This window comes from Saccopteryx leptura, chromosome 7 (assembly GCF_036850995.1).
Source record: "Saccopteryx leptura isolate mSacLep1 chromosome 7, mSacLep1_pri_phased_curated, whole genome shotgun sequence".
Lineage (NCBI taxonomy): Eukaryota > Metazoa > Chordata > Mammalia > Chiroptera > Emballonuridae > Saccopteryx > Saccopteryx leptura.
In genome coordinates this window covers 42,850,945-42,873,377 of record NC_089509.1, presented here as the reverse complement: position 1 = coordinate 42,873,377, position 22,433 = coordinate 42,850,945, and the positions used below count along the sequence as shown (strand labels likewise).

Here is a 22,433-nt window from a genome sequence, read left to right as displayed (position 1 = left end):
GTAAAAACACACAGGGCTCCAAAACCCACTCATTCAGAGTTCACAAAGCTATGACACATCTGGGTTTGCCTAGAATCAGAGGACCCCCACCAGTCTGAGTCACCTCTGGTTCCCCATCTGTCAACATGGCTTCTTGCACTGCAAAACTGGCTTCTCTCTCCTTCCCTTCCATCTTGGCTTCTTCTCCTTTCCTCCTCTTTCTTCTTAAAACTTTTTGGCACAAAACCCCTCCTCCAGCAAACGTTAGCATAATAATGACTTTTCCCAAGCAGGAAGGTAATTAGCAGTTTCACAAATCACATACCTGGGCAGTGGCCATTTTTACAATGAAAGTGAGCAAATTCAAAAATTATATTTTACAAACTAATTTGCCCAACAGGCTGATTTATGGTCATGTTCTTTTTTTTAACTGCAGCATCACCAAATGCCCCCAAACTTGGCCCCATGGAGCTGATTGTCGTCGTCACGGTGCCAGTGTGCCTCCTGTCCGCTGCTGCAGTGCTGACCATCTGGGTGTGCCAGGGTCGGCAGTGCACACACAGGAAGAAGAAGAGGCAGAATGTGGAGGAGCCCCTCTCCGAGTGCAATCTGGTAAATGCTGGGAAAACTCTAAAGGATCTGATCTATGATGTGACCGCCTCTGGATCTGGATCTGGTATGTACCTGTGGTCCATTGTTCAGTAAAGAAACTTATTTAAAAGTAAATAAAAACAGTGTTTAACAAAAAGGGCCCAATCTTATGAATTCCATCATTTAGAAGGCTCAATATGATACATGGTAAGTTCTGATATAAAAACCTGTTTTAAGATTTGATGAAGAGAAAAAACACCATGGCCTAAAGAATTAAGTCCTTTCAATTGGCTTCTGTGCCTCAGGTGTTCACAGTCTCATTCTGACATTTCTTTAAAATTTAATTCTGAAGCAAGAGTCTCTCTGCTCTCCCCTCTCTTCCATTATGATTAGTAAGAATAATTGTTGCTCTCCTGGTAATATTTCATGAGCACAAAAGAGTATTTAAGTACTGGGGAAAAGAACTCAGTCATGCAAAGTAGTGTTCTTTAAGCACCTTTGCTGTGGTTACGAAGGTCTTCAGAATCTGTAGGCACCCCTGGGAGGTGTGAGTGAAATCACCATGGAGCTGACCTGAAATTACAACCAAAAATGTGTTCTTTAAGAATAGAAATGGGCCCTGGCCATTTGGCTCAGTGGTAGAGCGTCGGCCTGGCGTGCAGAAGTCCCAGGTTCGATTCCCGGCCAGGGCACACAGGAGAAGCGCCCATCTGCTTCTCCACCCCTCCCCCTCCCCTTCCTCTCTGTCTCTCTCTTCCAAGGTTCCATTGGAGCAAAGATGGCCCAGGCGCTGGGTATGGCTCCATGGCCTCTGCCTCAGGCACTAGAATAGCTCTGGTCGCAACAGAGCGTCGCCCCGGAGGGGCAGAGCATCACCCCCCTGGTGGGCGTTCCAGGTGGATCCCGGTCGGGCACATGCGGGAGTCTGTCTGACTGCCTTCCCATTTCCAGCTTCAGAAAAATACAAAAAAAAAAAAAAAAAAGAATAGAAATGAATGTCTGAACAGGCACTGGTGCAGTAGATAGAGCTTTGGCCTGGGACGCTGAGGACCCAGGTTCAAAACCCTGGGGTCCCCACCTTGAGCATGGGCTCATCCAGCTTGAGTGCAGGCTCACTGGCTTGAGCAAGGGGTCACTGGTTTGGCTGGGGACCTCCCCACCCCCCAGTCAAGGCACATATGAGAAAACAATCATTGAACAACTAAGGTGTTGCAACTATGAGTTAATGCTTCTCATCTCTCTACCTTCCTATCTATTTCTCTCTTAAAAAAAAAAAGGACTAGAAATGAAAGATGGAGGGAAGAACTCAGTACTCCTGTGCTGACTTCTGCTGCTGAGGTTATATGATAATTCTTTTTCTTTTTAATGGAACTCCAGAACGCCTGGTAAAACAACTCCAAGTACTGAACTATATTATGACTTAAATGAGCCTTTCTCATGCACAAAGCATCTGAGGGCTCTTTGGGTTTCTGGGGACGGAGCAGAAATTCCCCCGTATTAATAAAATCCCTAATATGGCAGCAGGCTCCCTGCTCTCATGTATACTTTCAGAAATACTGTTGGCACACGGTGTTGCAGAAATATGAACGAAGGTGGGCACAGGTGAGCCACTTCAAACGCCCTTGCATCCCACCTCACTTCAGAAGGATTATTGAGGATGATGAGCCCAAACAGATAATAAAGAACCCTATGACCTTTAGGAGCATCCAGGCAGGCACAGAGAGCAGGGGTAGATGACAGAGATGCGTTAGCATCTATGTGGGCATACATACTTCCATGATGCAGCTCTGTCCTGAGCCCAGAAGAGAGAGCCATCCAGAGATCCCAGGCAGTTTGCTGCCTCTCGCTGACCGGGTCACCTGCCTCTCACTGACCGGATCACCTGCCTCTCACTGACCGGGTCACCTGCCTCTCACTGACCGGGTCTCCCGCCCTCTCGCTGACCGGGTCACCTGCGTCTCACTGACCGGGTCACCTGCCTCTCACTGACCGGGTCTCCCGCCCTCTCGCTGACCGGGTCAGCTGCCTTCTCACTGACCGGGTCACCTGCCTCTCACTGACCAGGTCACCTGCCTCTCACTGACCGGGTCACCTGTGTCTCACTGACCGGGTCTCCCGCCCTCTCACTGACCGGGTCTCCCACCCTCTCACTGACCGGGTCTCCCACCCTCTCGCTGACCGGGTCACCTGCGTCTCACTGACCGGGTCTCCCACCCTCTCGCTGACCGGGTCTCCCGCCCTCTCACTGACTGGGTCACCTGCGTCTCACTGACCAGGTCTCCCACCCTCTCACTGGCCGGGTCTCCCGCCCTCTCGCTGACCGAGTCACCTGCCTCTCGCTGACCGGGTCAGCTGCCCTCTCACTGAGCAGGTCACCTGCCTCTTACTGACCGGTCACCTGCCTCTCGCTGACCGGGTCTCCCGCCCTCTCGCTGACCGGGTCACCTGCGTCTCACTGACCGGGTCTCCCGCTCTCTCACTGACCGGGTCACCTGCGTCTCACTGACCGGGTCACCTGTGTCTCACTGACCGGGTCTCCCGCCCTCTCACTGACCGGGTCACCTGCGTCTCACTGACCGGGTCTCCCACCCTCTCGCTGACCGGGTCTCCCGCCCTCTCACTGACTGGGTCACCTGCGTCTCACTGACCGGGTCTCCCACCCTCTCACTGGCCGGGTCTCCCGCCCTCTCGCTGACCGAGTCACCTGCCTCTCGCTGACCGGGTCAGCTGCCCTCTCACTGAGCAGGTCACCTGCCTCTTACTGACCGGTCACCTGCCTCTTGCTGACCGGGTCACCTGCCTCTCGCTGACTGGGTCGGCTGCCCTCTCACTGAGCAGGTCACCTGCCTCTTACTGACCGGTCACCTGCCTCTTGCTGACCGGGTCACCTGCGTCTCACTGACCGGGTCACCTGTGTCTCACTGACCGGGTCTCCCGCCCTCTCACTGACCGGGTCACCTGCGTCTCACTGACCGGGTCTCCCACCCTCTCGTTGACCGGGTCTCCCGCCCTCTCACTGACTGGGTCACCTGCGTCTCACTGACCGGGTCTCCCACCCTCTCACTGGCCGGGTCTCCCGCCCTCTCGCTGACCGAGTCACCTGCCTCTCGCTGACCGGGTCAGCTGCCCTCTCACTGAGCAGGTCACCTGCCTCTTACTGACCGGTCACCTGCCTCTTGCTGACCGGGTCACCTGCCTCTCGCTGACTGGGTCGGCTGCCCTCTCACTGACCGGGTCACCTGCCTCTCACTGACCGGTCACCTGCCTCTTGCTGACCGGGTCAGCTGCCTTCTCACTGACCGGGTCACCTGCCTCTCGCTGACCAGGTCACCTGCCTCTTACTGACTGGGTCACCTGCCTCTCGCTGACCGGGTCAGCTGCCGCCCTCTCACTGACCGGGTCACCTGCCTCTCACTGGCCGGGTCACCTGCCTCTCACTGACCGGGTCTCCTGCCCTCTCACTGACCGGGTCACCTGCCTCTCACTGACCAGGTCACCTGCCCTCTCGCTGACCGGGTCACCTGCCCTCTCGCTGACCGGGTCACCTGCCTCTCGCTGACCGGGTCACCTGCCTCTTGCTGACCAGGTCACCTGCCTCTCGCTGACCTGGTCGGCTGCCCTCTTGCTGATCAGAGCTTTAATGTTTACACCTCACTGCGCAGATTAGGTGGCATGCCTCCAGGGGAGGAGTACAGGGGAAAGTCTCCAAACCATAAGGTTTATAAAACTGAAATCTAAATTCAGTTATTGGATAGAAAGCTGGCATTCTTTCTTTAAAAGTAAAACTCGTCCAGATTCAGAACTCTTTCCTTCCTTGAATTTTACATTTTGGGGCCCACGGTGCCCTGATTTTTTGAGCTCTGGCAACGTTTTAGGTACAAAATGTGCACACAGAGAGCTCTGATTTGTGCCCAGTTCCTTGAACTTTAAATAACTTCCTTATGCGGTTCAAGTGATTAAATAACCGTCTACTTAGTTACCACAAAGACATCTTCTGAAGATGTTAGGTTGAAATGTGTATTTTGGAGCAACTCTGAGTATGTTTAATATGACCAAGGTTTTTCCTTTCAAATAAACGTAATAGAGATTTTATGACAAGACTATGTATTTAGTTTACAGAAGTAGTCAGGAGGCAGGGCATAAAATAAAAAATTAATGGTAAATTTTTTGCTGGTTTTTTTTTTAATCTTTAAACCCAAGTTTGGATTTATTGACTGCTGAACTCTCTCCTCTTTAAGTTATTCTAAGATCTCTCTTAAAAAGAAAGTTTGGATGACTTTTTTAGTGGGTAATTTAAAAGGATTTCAGGCACTATTTCCTCATGTCAGCTGCGTATGCCTGGCAGTGACCGCTGGCTGAAAGGGAGTGACAGTGGCACTCCCTGTGACAGCGGAGATGGGCCTCTCTGCAGCTCAGCTCTGTCACAGCTCTCTCCTGGGGACGGGGTCGGGTGCTTCTACTCCTCTCTGCTTCTCTTATTGGCCAGCGTCCTTAAACGAGAGGCAGCTTTGTCAAATGTTGAAAAACAAAAATTGTGAAGCTTATCCTTGACCTGGTCAGGGACAAATTTCAAAGAGATATAATGCTTGCAAGAGAGGAAAATGGGCTGATGTTTTCCTGGGCTGGCTTTGAGAGTGGATTGTGTCTCGGGTGGCTTCTAAGAGACTAGACTAGGTTGCTGCCTTTCTCTCATGACATGATACTTCTGACAGATGGAGACATTCCAAAAGGTGCCTTTCCATCCGGTAGGCATCAGCTTCTATAACCCCTTTAAAAAAGAATGAAATGAACCTACAAGGAAATGCAACATCCACAAATCTTCTAATGAAATCTCTAAGTGTATAACATAAGAATTAGATTATTTGGGGTGGTTGTTTTGAAAGATACTGAGGCAACTTGCATTGAGTTTTACTGTCTCACCTTAATTGCTATGCTGAGTACCTTAGGTAATGTTATCTTACTTTTTTCCTGGTCTGTGGCATTGACTGAGTGTTTGATCAGTTTGCATTCTGAAAACATTGACTTATTTAGTTCTCTAGCCAAATATTGTCACGATGCTGTGGGTAGTGGTTGTTGGTGGTGATGTTTCTTTATGGGTGTGTGTGCGCGTGCAAGCCGGGGGAGGGAGGAGAGACATTGAGGTTGTGATTTGGCCTAATACATTTTCTAAAACAACTTTTATTGTGTGTGGTCAAGTGGTAAAATTGACTGTAGCTTACAAAAATAGCCCATATTGTTTGGGCTAGCAATCTTCCCAACAGGGGAGGAATACATTATGTCTGTTAAATGGTGAGAGAGCAAGAGTTTGGACTAAAGATCAGTGTTTTAATTGTAGGTCTGCCTCCCACTCCCACAAGCAGCTTCTTCCTGGGCCAGTTCATAATTACTGCAGGCCCCAATTTTCTCTTCCCTGGAATGATCGTGTTGAACCAGATGATCTAAGAAGAACTTTCTGGCTATGGGGCTTTGTGACTAATTGTCGAGATCCATAATAGCAAACCTGTAGTCTGTGCGTATTTAGTCGCAGTGAGTGGTTCTCATGATGAGAACATGTGAATAAACCACAGCTCATTCCAGGAGCAGAGACGAGTCCTACAGGAGCTTACAGGGTTGTTGCTATGAGGGCTTCGCAGCTACTGAGTACAATGACAACAACTATTAAACATGACTTTCCAGGGTAAATTATACTGTAACCCCTTTAACTATTTTCCTCTAATTATACGAGTCATAAATACCCCCTGTAGAAATTAAGAAAATGTACAAAATTAGAAAGAGACCTATCACACATCACCTTAGTTCCACTAAATAGAAATAGCATTTGGCATATTTCCTTTTCAGCCTTTCTCCTGTGCATATTTGAAATAGCTAGGTACACTAATTTAGTTGGATAGAACTTTCTGTGCTACTTTTACTTAACATAGCAAAAGTGTTTTTCTGTATCATTATGAAATACCTCTTCATAAGCAGCATCATTATTATCGGTTCTAAAAACCCTGACCTAAGAAATAATAGCAAGGACTAACCATACTGAGTATGCAATATGCTAAATACTGTGCTAAGTGCTTAACACGCTTGTTAATTCTCAGAGTACTCCTGTGAGATAGGTAATAGGTAATAGTATTAGCTTCTGTTTTTCAGACAAGGAAGCCAAAGCTCAGAGTTCAATAACTTGCCCATGGTTACCATGTGGCACAGCTGAAATGTGAACCCAGGTTATTTATTTATTTAGTTTAGAGACAGAGAGAGGGGGAGGAGTGGGAAGAAACAACTCATAGTAGTTCCCCATATGTGCTTTGACTGAGCAAGCCCAAGGTTTTGAACCAGTGACCTCAGTGTTCCAGGTCAACACTTTACCCACTGTGCCACCATAGGTCAGGCTGAACCCAGATTTTTCTTATTTGTGCTCTTAATCTCTGCACTGTATCTAACAATTTTGTATTATCAGATACTTTTCCTAAACATTTTGACATAAATTTTTTTGCATTTGCATTAAATCTTTAGGATAGAATTATAGAGGTAGAGGTATTGATTCAAAGAATCTAAGTATTTTTACATGCACTAGAATATATTATTTTTTAATTTTTTTATTCTGCAGAAAATATCCATTTGATATTTTCTATGTACCTTGCTTTTAGTATAACAGAGTTATTTCACTTGATTGTTGAATTTGATCCTTCCCTTTCCAATTTTAATTTGCTTTTTAAAAATATTCTCAAAGAATTCTTCTGTGTTCCCAGTTGTACTTGGAACCACAGATTTTATTTTAAAGGCTAACAGCATTTGTTTATACTTCTGTGTATTTAGTAATCTGATTGGCTTAATGCAGAACCCAGGGAGATCTGTAGCAATTCTAGGAAATCAGATATCTGCAGCAGCAGGCTATATTCAAGAAATTTTTATTTGTTAATATGAGAAGAGAAATTCAGATTAAGAATTTCAAATATTTTTTGAGCATGCTTTGACATTAAAGTTTGGTTAAAAGGTGCTTGTTTCTTCAAAATGGATAAAATGTTAAAAGTGCTGAAATGTTTACTCTTTTATGTGAAAATAATGGTCAACCTTTCAGTCCATTTCCAGCCTTGATTACTTTTTTATCATTAATTCCATCTTCTCTTGGTTAGGTTTACCTCTGCTGGTTCAAAGAACAATTGCCAGGACAATCGTACTTCAGGAGATGGTGGGAAAGGGGCGATTCGGGGAAGTATGGCACGGCAGGTGGTGTGGCGAGGACGTGGCTGTGAAAATATTCTCGTCCAGAGATGAGAGGTCTTGGTTTCGCGAAGCAGAAATTTACCAGACGGTTATGCTGAGACACGAAAACATCCTTGGTTTCATTGCTGCCGACAACAAAGGTATTTTTCATTTTAGCTGGTTTCAGCAAATAAAATGGTATGTCTATTATCAGATGAGAATAAATCATCTCTCTGTTTTAATGAAGTCTACATAAAAGTCTAATTCCTTGTGGAAGAAAGAATAATCTTTTCCTCTCCTCCACAGATAAATGTGCACACCACGCAGTAAAGCACTAACCCTGTGTGTGATATGAAAGCATGGTGACTCTGTGCCCAGAGATAATTAAACTATTTGGTGAACTGGTGAACTACCCAATCAGATCAGAAGCTTCAATTGGAACAGAGTTCTGGGACATGCTGGGTTTTACCCCTTTAGTTGGTGGGCCATGAAGAGTCGTCGGTGGTGGGGGCTGAGTTTTGCTTGGGTATCCAGGGCACAGAAATGTAATTGGGAGTTTTCAATACCAGCTTTTAACTAATCAGGACAGAAATACTTTAGTCGTTTGATAATTGATACAGGTAAATCAATGAATATTCACCTTTGCTAGGACTATACTTTTCATCTGTATAACAAGCTAAACTGTAGGACTCAAGATTTCTGTGAACAATCTGAGAATGGTGGCGAGCAGTGCAATTTTAGGGAAATTTTCTATTCACATACTTTGAATGTGATTTATAGCTTGAGGTTTAACATTAACAACTGCAAACAGCAGTACTTTTTTATTTTTGTGGAAGAAGACAGAGCATCAACTTTTTGGTCTTTAAATAATATTCATAAAATATCCCTGAGTATTTGGCGACTAAATATAAAGTTTGTGGATTATCTATGCTCCCCTTTTTCTTTTTGCATAACTTTTTACCCATTTAACTGTGCATTAGTTTTCGTAAAGGGAAACAGGGAGCAAAGTGGGCAAATCTCCAATCAATTTTTTTAGAATCAGTAATATATGAAGAACTTTGAGACATAGAGATTGTAACCTTTAGCTAGAAAACAAGTTATCTGTGGATATCAGGCAGCCACCAATATGTATGAAAATTAAAAATCTATGATTATTTTTATCTGATATAAGCTGGATCATGAAAATATTTATTATTAATTAGATAGCAAAAGAGAAACTTAGCATTATTGTACATTTTGGCCATGATTACATTGGCTGATGACTTATCTTACTTGATTTGCTAGAGAGAAACTGAGTAAAGCCAAAGTGAGCTTAAAAAAAAGATTCTTTCCACATTCTTAACACATAATAAGTGCTGGTGAGGATGTAGAGAAAAGGGAACCCTCCTGCACTGCTGGTGGGAATGCAGACCGGTGCAGCCACTGTGGAAAACAGTATGGAGACTACTCAATAAATAAAAAATGGAACTGCCTTTTGACCCAGCCATCCCACATTTAGGAATATATCCCAAGAACACCATATCACTGATTCAAAAAAAGAAATTCACCCTCATGTTTATGGCAGCATTGTTTACAATAGCCAAGATCTGGAAACAGCCCAAGTGTCTGTCAGTGGATGAGTGGATTATAAAGCTGTGGTGCTTGTACACAATGGAATACTATGGGGCCATGAAAAAGAAGAAATCTTACCTTTTGTGACAACATGGATGGACCTGGAAACTATTATGTTAAGTGAAATAAGCAAAGCAGAGAAAGAAAGATATCATATGGCCTCACTCATTTGAGGAATCCAATGAACAAAGTGAACTGAGGAACGGAATAGAAACAGAGGCAGGATCAAAGGGGCCAGAGGGAAAGTGGTCAGAGGGAAAGGGGATGATAGGATGGGATCAGAGAAGGGGAAGAGATTGGTGAAATTATATACATATAACACAGAGTTATAGAGAGCAGAAAAGCAAATCTTAGAGGGAACAGAGGAGGGTGCTGGGGGGAGGGGGGCAAGGGGGATGTTGATGGGAACATGGGGGAGGAGGGATGCATTCGGGAGGACACTAGAATCTATGTAAATACAATAAATTAAAATAAAGAAAATATATATCCAGTGTATTGAAAATCAAACATTTCTTATTAAGCTGTTAAGAATGTCTTTTTCAGGCCCTGGCCGGTTGGCTCAGTGGTAGAGCATCGGCCTGGCATGCAGGAGTCCAGGGCACACAGGAGAAGCGCCCATCTGCTCCTCCACCTCTCCCCCTCTCCTTCTTCTCTGTCTCTGTCTTCCCCTCCCGCAGCCAAGGCTCCATTGGAGCAAAGTTGGCCTAGGCGCTGAGGATGGCTCTGTGGCCTCTGCCTCAGGCACTAGAATGGCTCTGGTTGCAACAGAGCGAAGCCCTGGATGGGCAGAGCATCACCCCCTGGTTGGCATGCCGGGTGGATCCTGATCGGGTGCATGCGGAGTCTGTCTGACTGCCTCCCCGTTTCCTACTTCAGAAAAATACAAAGGAAAGAAAAAAGAATGTCTTTTTTTTTCTAATGATGAGCTGAACTACCTACTGGTTAGCAATGTGGTGGAAGCAGTAATGACTGTAGCTATATGGATTATCTTGATGGGCTACTTTAATCATGTCATTTATTGGATTATGAAACAATATGTATAAGAAACATCATTCTTGCTTCTCTCTTCTTCAGTCACTGGCCTACCTCTTTCAATGGCTGACCTGTCAGTGCCTTTGTGCCTGACTCCAAATGGTCTCTAACATCACTTTCATCATCATGCAATTTGTATCTTTTGCAACACTTACAGTTTCACTTTTCAGTCAACTGTCTGACAAAGACATTGGTGTGAGAAGGCAAAGATAGCCACTGGTGTTAAGCTGGGAGAGAGGTGTGAGTGAGAGTTTGTTTTATATGAGGTCAGTTTATTAGTGAACTTTATCATGTTATGTTGATTTTTTCATTCCTAGGAAACTTCACCACATCTAGATTTGGAAATTAAATGTTTGGATAATGAGGAGCTCTAGTACATAAAACACTAAGTAGAAAAAGTCCTTAGCAAATGTTTATTATAGTTTTGTTTCTCTAAGCATCAGGACTTGTCAGGACTGCCCAGGGTTATTGTAGACAGTTTATCCAGAAAGTTAAAGCTAAATCTAATTTAAGGACTCTAATACTTAGAGAAGTTTTAGGTGAATATCTTTCTGTTAAAAATCTTTTAACCCTGGCCAGCTGACTCAGTGGTAGAGTGTTGGCCTGGTGTGTGAATGTCCTGGGTTCGATTCCTGGTCAGGGTACACCAGGAGAAACACCCATCTGCTTCTCCACCCTTCCCCCTTTTGCTTCTCACTCTCTTCTCCCCTCCTGCAGCTATAGCTCAATTGGAGTGAGTTGGCCCCGGGCACTGAAAAAGGCTCCATGGCCTCTGCCTCAGGTGCTAAAAAATGGCTCTAATTGCAATGAAGCAAGGGCCCCAGATGGGCAGAGCATTGCCCCTTAGTAGACTTGCTGAGTGGATCCTGGTTGGGGCGCATGCAGGAATCTGTCTCTGCCTCCCTTTCTCTCACTAAATAATAAATAAATAAATAAATAATAAATATATTATAAGCTCAATTAGTTTTTGGTTAAATGGGGTGAATTATGTGAAAATGCCTAGTTATTGTGTTTGGCTCATAACAAACTTTTGGGGAAAACTATCAACTTGATATTTGAAAAGTGAGTGACATGAACATACTTGGAATGTTAGAACTCCTATGACAGTAAGAATACTTTGTGTAAATTTATTATATTTCTGTTTTTTATTGGTAAAGTCTTTCTTAAAATCTCAAGTAATTTATAACACAACAATGAGCCTAAAAGCATCTCAGCAGTTTCTCCTCTAATGCATTTGCTATTTCCAAGTATTGATATACAGGGAATAAGAAAGGAAATGTTCAATTAGAGTCACTGCCTTTCAGCTTCTTATAGCTAGGGTGGGTGCATATAACAGGTTGTAAATACATCAACATTTTCAGGAACTCACTGAGAATTTTTACTTCACTAATTCAAACTGTAAGCATTATTCGTGAAGGAATTAACGTGGCTTTGTTAACAATACAGATTTACTTTAAATACTAACTTTGTTAAAAAGCTCTTGGCTTCTTTCTCAACATACATTTTACAGCAACAAATTTTTTTCCTGTTAGATAATGGAACATGGACTCAGCTTTGGCTCGTCTTGGAATATCATGAACAGGGATCTTTATATGACTACTTGAATAGAAACATAGTGACAGTGTCTGGAATGATCAAACTGGCACTTTCAATAGCTAGTGGTCTGGCCCACCTTCATATGGAGATTGTTGGTACACAAGGTAACTTTTCTTTCTAATTTTTTTCTCCTTAAAAATGACGATAGAAACACTGAGTTGTTTTTTAGTGTTTAAGGTTTTTTTTTAGTTTATTACAATTATTAAATGTAAAGAAACACTAAATTTACTTTATAAAGCTGAAGAATTTGTTATGATAGAATCAACTCTCAGCTGCATACTTATTATTTTGTATATATCCATACTAATATTTTTTATTCTTGGTGACTTCATTTTTACCATTAGCATATATACCTGGGAGATCTTACTTTGATTGCAAGTGCTTTATATCCAGAAAGTAAAAATAATTTAAATGTTTACTTTTGATAATTAAAATAATTGGAAAAGTTAATATGATCTTAAAAAATATTCATATGTCATATACGTAAAGGCCAAATAATACCAATTGTCTTTTTATTTATTGAGTTAATAAAGAATGGGTTCCAGAAAATCATTAGTCTAGTCAGGCTGGTGGTTCTCAAATTTGGATTCATGACTCTTTTATTCTCTTAAAAATTACTGAAAACCCCCAATAGCTTTTTTGTATGTAAATTATGTCTCTTAATATTTACTATATTAGAACTAAAATTGAGAAATATAAAAATACTAATTTACTTAAAATAACAATAATTAGCCTGACCTGTGGTGGCGCAGTGGATGAAGCGTCGACCTTGAATGCTGAGGTTGCCAGTTCGAAACCCTGGGCTTGCCTGGTCAAGGCACATATGGGAGTTGATGCTTCCTGCTCTTCCTCCCTCTTTTGCTCTCTCTTTCTCTCTCTCTCCACTCTCTCTAAAAGTGAATAAATTTTTTTAAAAAATAACAATAATTATTTAACCAATTAAATATTAGCACAAATAACAATTTAAAAAATTTACATAATTTTTTTGTAATACAAAAACCAGTCTGGTAAAAATTATGGCTTTGTTTCACAATTTTGCAAATGTCTGGTTTAATGTTTGGATTTTCATACCTGTTCTTCATTCAGTCTGTTCCAATGTGTTGTTTTGCTTGAAGTGTGTGAAGAAAAGATGATGTCACACAGATAGGTAGTTGGGAAGCTGTCTTGAGGACCCTCAGCATCTTTGGGCTTAATTTGAGAATGGCTGATCTATGATCATAGAAGTTTGAAATTTGCTTTTTCAGAGAATATTTCCTCTTGTTTTTATGTGTACACAGCAGTGCTAATTCTTTCCCTATTCATTCAGCAAACATGCATTAGTGGTTGCTAAATGTTACCTAGCGATCTAAGCATTGAAGTCATGGTGATGACTCCGACATCTCTGTCCTTATGCAGTTCACAGGCTAGTTGGAAGAGACAGGTAATTAAACATGAATAAACAAGACAATTTAGAGAGTGATAAGCGCTATCAAGGAGGCAAAATGGGATACTCTGCTGGAGAAGGACTTGCATGAGGAACGGGTGGTCAGGGAAGATTTGAGCCAAGTCTTCAAAATAATTCCTTCTGGGAAGACTCAATGTTCAGTAACAGAGGAAGTGAATATGCTTTTCTTATGCTTTATAGGTAAACCTGCCATTGCTCATCGAGATATAAAATCAAAGAATATCTTAGTGAAAAAATGTGAGACTTGTGCCATAGCAGATTTAGGATTAGCTGTGAAGCACGATTCAATACTGAACACTATTGACATACCTCAGAATCCCAAAGTGGGAACCAAAAGGTAAGGTAACTTACTTTGGCAGCACACTAAGAATAGTGACTGTCCCATAAACATGAATGTCTGGGATGTGCATAAGGCAGGGCAGCTGGTCTAAATGGGAAACCGTTAAACCCAAGAGAGCATGCAGACCTCTTTGGGTCACTGAGAGATTAGTGGCACATCGGCTATAAAGCAAGGAGAGGTGGCATTTTGGTCACAGAGAAAGTATCCATTTGGCCAGTGGAGAGGATTAGTGAAGGAGATGGTGGTATATTGTTTTTAGTGTGCCACATTCCAAGAACATGTTTTCCTACAGAAAGGAGGGAAAAAAATGTCAACAGTGTACAGCAGCCTTTATATCTCATCAGTGAACTGAAACTCGAGGCTAGTTCTGTATGCTCAGTTTCTAAACAACAGCTGCAAAATCAATAGATTGGACTAGAGAGACTAGGGACTGTGTGCAATACATACATATATGTGTTCTCTTAACAGTTGGACATTTTATGTGACAACTTATGTATTTAACCTATAGTTGTATTTATCTGTAAGTCTCCCAGATTGGTGTGTATTAAGATAATATGAGTTTGGACACAGTTCCCACTGTCAAGGAACAGCATCTCTGATAGTTACCAACAAGCAAGACATAAACAGAGTACCCCACACATGTGTCAGTACAGGCCCATTAGCGATGGCGTGTCTGGTGTTTTCTTGTTATGGCCAGCCTGTGGCCATTAGGCCAATATGCTTTCATTTCCTTTTATTTGTATTTCAGGCTCTGCATCACTTTGGCATAATTCCAGGTTTCTTGACCTTGAAATGAGAAACAACCAAACCATTTCTTGGAGTGTTTAAAGGCCCTTGAGAGTAGAGAGTTTCTAAGCTGGCATAGTTAGCTTCCAAGCCATAATTGAGAGTCCAGGCCAGGCCTTAGAGTCCTTCACTTCATTCCCAGGAGACTTTAATGAGGCCCCAGCAACACTTCAGGGAGTATTCAGACAGGGCAGCCCTGAGGAGTCTCTCTTTTTCCCCTACAATTAGCTAGCTTTGACTTACTCATCTCACCTCCCCCACGTTAGGGACCCTCAGAGAATCCTTGGGTGCCGGGTTCCCTAAGGGAACCTAAAGCCGTTAAAAGAATTTGAGAGTATGTTACACCCTCACCCGAACAGTCTGAAAAATTCTCAAAATCTTCCTAGGACAGCTAGGCTCAGTCATTCCCATAAACTGTGGATCACTTTGATTTAGTCCATTTAAAACAAGACCGTAAGTTTGTTGGAGTCAGTATATAATATGTAATATTTCTTGGAGCTAATGTGTAATAAAGTGTTCATTCAGAGCAGAGATTTGTGGAATGCTGCTGAGCACGAGGCTGGAGTGCTGGGCCCACCAAGAATGAAATATACCCTTTGCCCTCAAGGAGCTTTCCTTGGCAATAAGCTTCTGGTGGAAATTGAGTTTCATTTCTGCTATTGAGTGTTTTGCTTACTGGGTCCCCTTTGGCTTATGCTTTCCAAGTATTTGGCTCCTGCACACATCCTTTAATACCGAGGGGGCTGACTTCTAGTTCTATTTAAATTACGGCTGAGTCAGTAACTGTAGTATTAAATTTCATTCTATTGTAGTGGTTCAGATCCACCTGTAAAATTGATGTAAGCTATCTTAACGTACATTTTATATCAGGTTTTAAGATTGTATTTTACTAGATTGCTATAAAGTCATACACAGAATCTGAAATGTGCATGTTTTTAAAGGTATATGGCCCCTGAAATGCTCGATGATACAATAAATGTGAATATCTTTGAGTCCTTCAAACGAGCTGACATCTATTCTGTTGGTCTGGTTTACTGGGAAATAGCCCGAAGGTGTTCAGTTGGAGGTAAGATTTTGGACATATATTTTGTGTCTGACTTTCCTTGATGTTCTGAATACAACATATGATGTTCTATCCTTTTTTTTTCTAAGCAGCATATTGAATCATTTCTTAATACTTAAGAGAATACTTTTTGGCATATCTTTTAAGTGGCAAGAGTGGAGTGTCCTGCATATAATGGAGATTTTATATTATGATGGTTTTGATAATTCAGATTTCTGTAATGATACTTTGCAAAGCACTTGAAAATTTTTATTTGTTTTTGTATGCAGTTAGCTTTCTCCCTATTTTATACCAGATGGCTTTGAAGGCCACAGGACTTGAACTGCAGTCTTCTGGTTTTCAGGCTTTTCTCATTCTTTTTCCCCTGATGAGGATGTGTGGGGGATAAAGTGCAGGTTGCAGGGGAGCAAAGACTAGGCTCTTGACTCGACTGCTCCCGGCAGTTTAGAGACAGTGATGAGAGGAAGGATTTGAGAAGGTGAAACCCTACAAATACAGTCTGATGGAACTGTTGCATCAATGGAGAGAAGTAAATACTGGGGTTAAATAAATTAGAATTTCTCTTTAAAGTGAGACAGACTTAGGGCTAAGCCTTGGTTTAGCAACTTTCTGGACATCCGACTTTAGGCAAGTTACTTGGTCTCACTTTCCTCATCTGTAAAATGAAGAAATAATAAAAGTGACCCTTCTGGCTTTGAGGATTTAATGGGTTAGTTCAGTTGATTCGGGTGAAGCTTTTAGTACAGAGGACGAGCACAGTTCAATACTCAGTGAAAGGGCTGTCATTCCCCCACTGTCACTTTTAGCATTTTGTACTGATCTCATTTTGCCTTATTCATCTCATTTTTAAAAAAATGGAAAAACTTACAAGTTAAAATTGTATTTGGATGAGGAAACATACTTTCCCCCTTCATTCATAGGTGAGAGGATCAAACGTTCAGGAAGACGAAGCTATCTGTGGAAGCAGTAGATACTGTATAGAGGTGTAGAACGCGGACACTGGTGTCCCCGAGCCAGGGACTGAGTTCCAGGTCCGCCGCTTGCCATCTGTGTGGCCTCCAGCAAATTTACGGCTCTCTTTGTACCTGTTTCCTCATTCTGTAACATAGGGAGAACACGGTACCTGCTGTAGCCAGTGGTTTGAAGACTGTTTAATTGAATCATCTAAGGGCTCAGGACAGTGCTTGGTAAATAGCAAGATTCGAACATGTTTGGCATGTTTTAGATTTGGCAAAATAGTGGTATTTGTCTAGATTTGCTTTTTTGGCTTTTGTCAGAATAATAGTGTGATTAACACGATTTGAAGTTCATTTTCTAATATTGTGGCACATCTTAAATATTTTAAATTAAAAGCACTAGTTAATTCAAATTATTTTATAAGGAAATTCTTGAATTCAAGTGCTGTTCTGGTAATAAAACTTTAGTCTTTGTCTGTGTATTTGAGACTCTTTAAATATAAACCTTCCTGTTGAACCATTCATCTTCAAATACTTTGCTTCTTTAAAACATTCTCAGGTACAGGAGTTCTAAAATCCAAAAATAAGAAATTCAGCTTTTAAAAGATTGCCTAACAATTTTTAAAAAGAGAAAGCTATTTTATTTTGAAAAAGTTATTGAATGGAGAACTATACTTCATTCATAGAGCAATGAGGTCATACTATAAATTTCACAATTAGGTGTTGCTTTTGAATTGCACAGTGGAATGTTATATAAACCAAAATTTACATGTTTTCATATTATAAATTATATTTTGTATAATTATTAAAATGAACTATACTTAATATATTTATATGTAAAATTATATATGTGGTAAATAATTATATAAAGGTATTTATTATATAAAGTAATTACGTACAATTTTTGTACTATACAATTTTATAAACTTATATAATACCTATTCTACCAAGTGCTTTACACTTATACAGTGTATTTAGTTTTATAGTAATACATAATTTTAACAAATTTGATATTCCAGTTTTCCATGGTGCCGCTTGTGCCTAGAAGACTTAATTGGTATTATTTTAATATAAGCATCTTTGTCTATAATTCAAACTGAGAAAGTCATTGTGCAAATTTCTTATAGGACTGGTTGAGGAGTACCAGCTGCCTTATTATGACATGGTGCCTTCAGACCCCTCAGTAGAGGAAATGAGGAAGGTTGTTTGTGACCAGAAGTTTCGACCAAGTATCCCCAACCAGTGGCAAAGCTGTGAAGTAAGACTACATTCTTATGTATATATTTTTTATTATAATTTTGAGGTAAGTATCAAGGAGGATTTTCAGAGACCATATAGTTCTCTTTTGGGCATCGAATTCATTTCATATATGTAGGTACATGTCTTTGGTTTTACTCCCTTTAGCTGTAAATATACATTATGCTAAGCTATGGGACAGTGACAAACCCTGACATCCCAGTGACAGTTTATACAAGATTTTATTTCTTGCTCTACAAAGTCCTCTATAGGGTAGGCAACTTTTAACATGCTCCTTGTGGTGATTCAGTAATCCAGGTGACTTTATTTTAGGATGCTGTTATCTCAACACATAGTTTTTAGGTGCATAGGTCAAGAGAAGAGAGGAGCCGGAGGGTCACATACTGGCTCTTTAATACTTTGGTGCCAATGAGTCATAGTTCTTCCACTCATGGTTCATAGACCAGAACCAGTCTCACGATTTCATCTAACAGCAAGGGCAGAGAACTATGGGGAGCAAGGCATAGTGGAAGGGTACTCAATGTCTGTGCCACACAGTATTACAATTTAAGTCATCCTGTTATTACATAAATTACTCCTAATTTCAAACCCTGTAGAAGCTTGAGCTCATTCTCTTTCCGCAGAAAAGTTTCTTTTTCTTGCAGGAATGTTGGTTATCTTTTCCTTTCTGTTTCACTCAACTCTTTTTCTATTTAGAGCAAGGTTTATGGCTTATTATGTCTATTTAGCATAGAAAGCTTACCTACATACTTATTTTAGAAGCAGAATTTGAGGAATTTACAATGAAATTGAAATTAATTTTTTCCTAATAATAATTTTATGCCAGTGCAAGAATAAATGACATGGGTAAAATGTTAAGTGTAATAATAAAATGAAAAGCAGTGAATTCACTCCCAAGTTTTAAAAATGGAATACTTTTAGGACCTTTAAATATTCTTTACTTCTCTGAGAAATTCCTATTATAATTAATTATTTATTACTGCCTTGGTTTTTTTTTAGACTTTTGCCATATATATATACATAAACATATATGTAGCTTACTTTTATATATTTGTGAAATGTATTGAAACTCACTGTAGATAGTCTTCTTATTCTTTTTACTTTCTCATATATGTATATAAAATCTGTTCATTTTTATATGTGTACTATCCCATTACATGAGCATAATACATTTTATTTTCTTTTTCCACTGTACTATTAATTGTCATATCTTTGATTTTCTTTTTTTGAATAATGATACTATTCAGGGGTAAGCAAAAGTAAGTTTAGAGGTGTTTATATAATAACTAGAAAGCCCGGCAGTCATATGAAATGACCGCTGTTCTAGATATTATAAATTGTAATTAAAATGATTTGTGCAAAGGTGTCTGCTAATTCAAACTGATCGAATGCTATCCATGTACTGTTTGCTATTTGGATGCTGACTAGTCAAGAATTTATTCAAGATTGGTGGATAATTCTCAATTAGTGGAACTACAATGTTTCCGTACTTGCAACATTGAGAAAATCCTTTCTTGCCACGGTCAAATCAATTAGTTTCTAACTTGAAGTTTAAGGACTGACAGTGTTCACATTTAATATTCATGTCACCAGAGGAATGCTCAAAAATTAAAGTTTCTCCATTTGAAACTGTTTTAATCCTTTTTGCGTTTCAGTCAGCATTACTCTGTCGTTTTTTTGCATTTCTCTCCTGCCTTTGTTCAAGGGACTCATTTTGTCGAGACAGGCTTTTTTGTCTTGCATCTGAGGCAAGCCTTGTTTCTCTATGCTCATCAGTCTCATTTTGCCGAGAAAGACGCATTTGCTCTGCGACTGAAGCAAGCCTTGTCTTTCTCTGCTCAGTGGTTTCTTTTTGTCGAGAAAGCTGTTTTTGTGCAGCTTTAGCTCCTTTTCTCTCCTCTTCAGTGCTGTATTTTCTAGGAGGCATTCTTAAAAGAAATTACGTTAAGACGTAGTTTTTATGTAAAACAGATGATTGCCAATGCAAACAAATGTTCACCTTCCCCCTGACCCGCTCAATTTGCGTTCAGCTGTGGCAAGTTCACCCCATTGGCTAGTACAGTTACGCAAGCAACCAATAAGCTATCAGCGACAAACAGACACTTAAGCCACATATAATAAAGATGATAAGTAATACAATAATTAACAAATAAATAATAATACATAAATAAACTCACAACTATGAGCCTACTTTTGCCCTTCCCCTGTCTATGTGTTATAATATGTGTGTGTGGCAAAGTTTCTTTAAGGTAAAAAAACTGTAGATTCTTTTGGAGTGTTGACATAGACAATTATATCTCCCAATAATGAGAGTTCTGGGACCAGTCCCCATGCTTTGTCTTTCTTTCTTAGTGCACTTTCCCGGATTTTCAGTGTAATATTGCCTGAAAGTGGTGATAGTGGCTATCGTTGTTTTGCTCCTTAAAACTTTGTATTTGTCATATTTGATTATGGTATTTGCTGCAGGTTTTGTCTTTAAAATTTTTAATTAGGCTAAATAAAAGCTGATTTGTTTGAGAAGTTTTCTCCCTCTCTATGAGCATTTCTGCTTTAGTCTCTTAATACAATAGATGAATTGCATTTATGGATTTTCCACTGTTAAAACAATCATGCATTCCTAGAATAGACCTAACAGTCTTTTTTATGTATTCAATTTTGTTCATTGCTAATATATGCAATTCTTGCCGATTTTCCCCAGTATTTGTTTTGTCTTATTTTGTATTAATTCTATGTATTAAATATTAATGTGATTTTATGTTTGTTTAGACTTACGAACATGTTTATAATTTTCTTTGCTCAACATTCCTTTTTGGCTCTCAGAGCTTCCTTCTAAGATCATTTTTTGACTTCCTGATGTGTATCTTTTAACTGTATTTTATTTAAACATTTTGTTTATTTCTTTGTTTTAGTGAGGATCTAGTGGTTGTAAGTTCTTTCTGCATTTGAGTGTCTAAAAATGTCTTTATTTCATCCACAATCTTGAACAAATAGTTTATCTGGGCATAAAAATTAGGTTCACAGTTGTTTTCTCTAAACACTTTAAGGTATCATTCCATTGTCTTCTGGTGTCCATTATTATTAATAAGAAGTCAACTAATTTTTATCTCTTTTCAGTTAATTTTTTTTTCTTCCTGACTACCTCATGAACTTCTTTAGGTCTTTAGTATTCTTCAGTTTTTCTAAGATGTGTTTGATATGGATGTCTCTTGCTTGGAAGTTTTAGACTTTCCCATTCTGAGGATTTGTGACTTTCCTCAATTTTGCAAAATCTGAGCCATTATCTGTTCAAATAATTTCTCCTCTCATTGTCTCTGGTACCCATTTTAAGAAAATTTATTGGATACATGTTAGACCTTTTATTTTACTTTGCTTGTTTTTCATTCTCTCCTATTTTCCAAATTTGTGTTTTTATGCAACAACTCTCACATTTACCTTCCAGTTTATCAATTCTGTCTTCAGATATATCAAATTTGCCATTTAACTCTTCTATTTAGTTTTTTTTTATTTTAATGATTATATTTTTTATGTCAAGAAATTTTATTGGTACTTTTCTTTTTTAAAATATGCTTTTTTTCGAATTTCCTTTTTGCTTTTGTGTGTGTGTGTGTGTGTGTGTGTGTGTGTGTGTGTGAGAGAGAGAGAGAGAGAGAGAGAGAGAGAGAGACAGGGACAGAGAGATGGAGAGAGGGACAGATAGAGACAGAGAGACAGGAAGGGAGAGAGATGAGAAGCATCAATTCTTTGTGTGGCACCTTAGTTGTTCATTGATTGCTTTCTCATATGTGCCTTGACCGGGGGACTACAGCAGACAGAGTGACCCCTTGCTCAAGTCAGCAACCTTGGGCTTAAGTTGTTGAGCCTTGCTCAAACCAGGTGAGCCCGTGCTTACACTGGTGACCTCGAGGTTTTGAACCTGGGTCCTCTGCGTCCCAGTCCGATGCTCTATCCACTGCGCCACTGCCTGGTCAGGCCCTCTTTGCTTTATTAAAAGTTTTATTTTATGTATACATTTTATATTTTATATCATTTTGTTCTAACATCTAATGTTTTGATACATCTGATTTTACTGTTTCTTGTTTCAATTGTCTCTTGCTTATGATACTTCATTTTTGCATGTGCTTGTGGATTTTAATAGTGAGCTCAGTCAGGCTCACTGCAACATTAAGACTTGTGCTTGATTTTTGTTTTACTTAGTGCTGAGATTTAGACAATTTTCTTTGCAAAATTCCTTCTATGACCTATTTATCCTTACACTCAGGACTTTGCAATGTTTCCTGTCTTTCACATGTGGTCTGTCAATTCTAAAATTCTGCACTGAGATCAGTAGATGCCACAGAACAGCTTCTTGGCTTTAGTGATTTCTTATATCTCTGGATTCATGCATTCTCATTGTCTTCCTCTCTGAGTACTTATCTTATTTACCAGTTCACTTCTACTGATTATTTTAATTCAGAATTTTTAATATTTATATTTATATCATTTTATTGTGCCATAATTTACATATGCACAAATCTTGATATACCATTTAATGAACTTTTAAAAATGTATGCTCTTGCCCAGTAGTCAGATAGTTAGAGCTTTATTCTG

At 40.2% G+C, this 22,433-nt stretch overlaps 1 protein-coding gene and 1 long non-coding RNA gene across 5 annotated transcripts in view; one reads left to right on the top strand and one right to left on the bottom strand.

The window, feature by feature from the left end:
* Positions 1–22,433, top strand: part of ACVR1C (activin A receptor type 1C) — a 102,552-nt gene that overhangs the window by 56,150 nt on the left and 23,969 nt on the right. For 3 of the 4 annotated variants that reach the window (XM_066345362.1, XM_066345361.1, XM_066345359.1), the window contains exons 3-8: positions 416–655; positions 7,692–7,922; positions 11,937–12,104; positions 13,625–13,781; positions 15,512–15,636; positions 17,717–17,847. In XM_066345362.1, the coding sequence (XP_066201459.1) occupies positions 416–655; positions 7,692–7,922; positions 11,937–12,104; positions 13,625–13,781; positions 15,512–15,636; positions 17,717–17,847 (1,052 nt within the window). Of the gene's footprint in view, positions 1–415; positions 656–7,691; positions 7,923–11,936; positions 12,105–13,624; positions 13,782–15,511; positions 15,637–17,716; positions 17,893–22,433 lie in introns of all 4 variants that reach the window. The other variant, XM_066345360.1, reaches the window with a different exon arrangement.
* Positions 7,832–13,225, bottom strand: LOC136378426 (uncharacterized). Its single transcript, XR_010746613.1, has 3 exons — positions 13,072–13,225; positions 12,739–12,890; positions 7,832–7,907 (listed from the first exon to the last, which is right to left on the bottom strand). It is a non-coding gene; the product is annotated as an uncharacterized lncRNA (long non-coding RNA).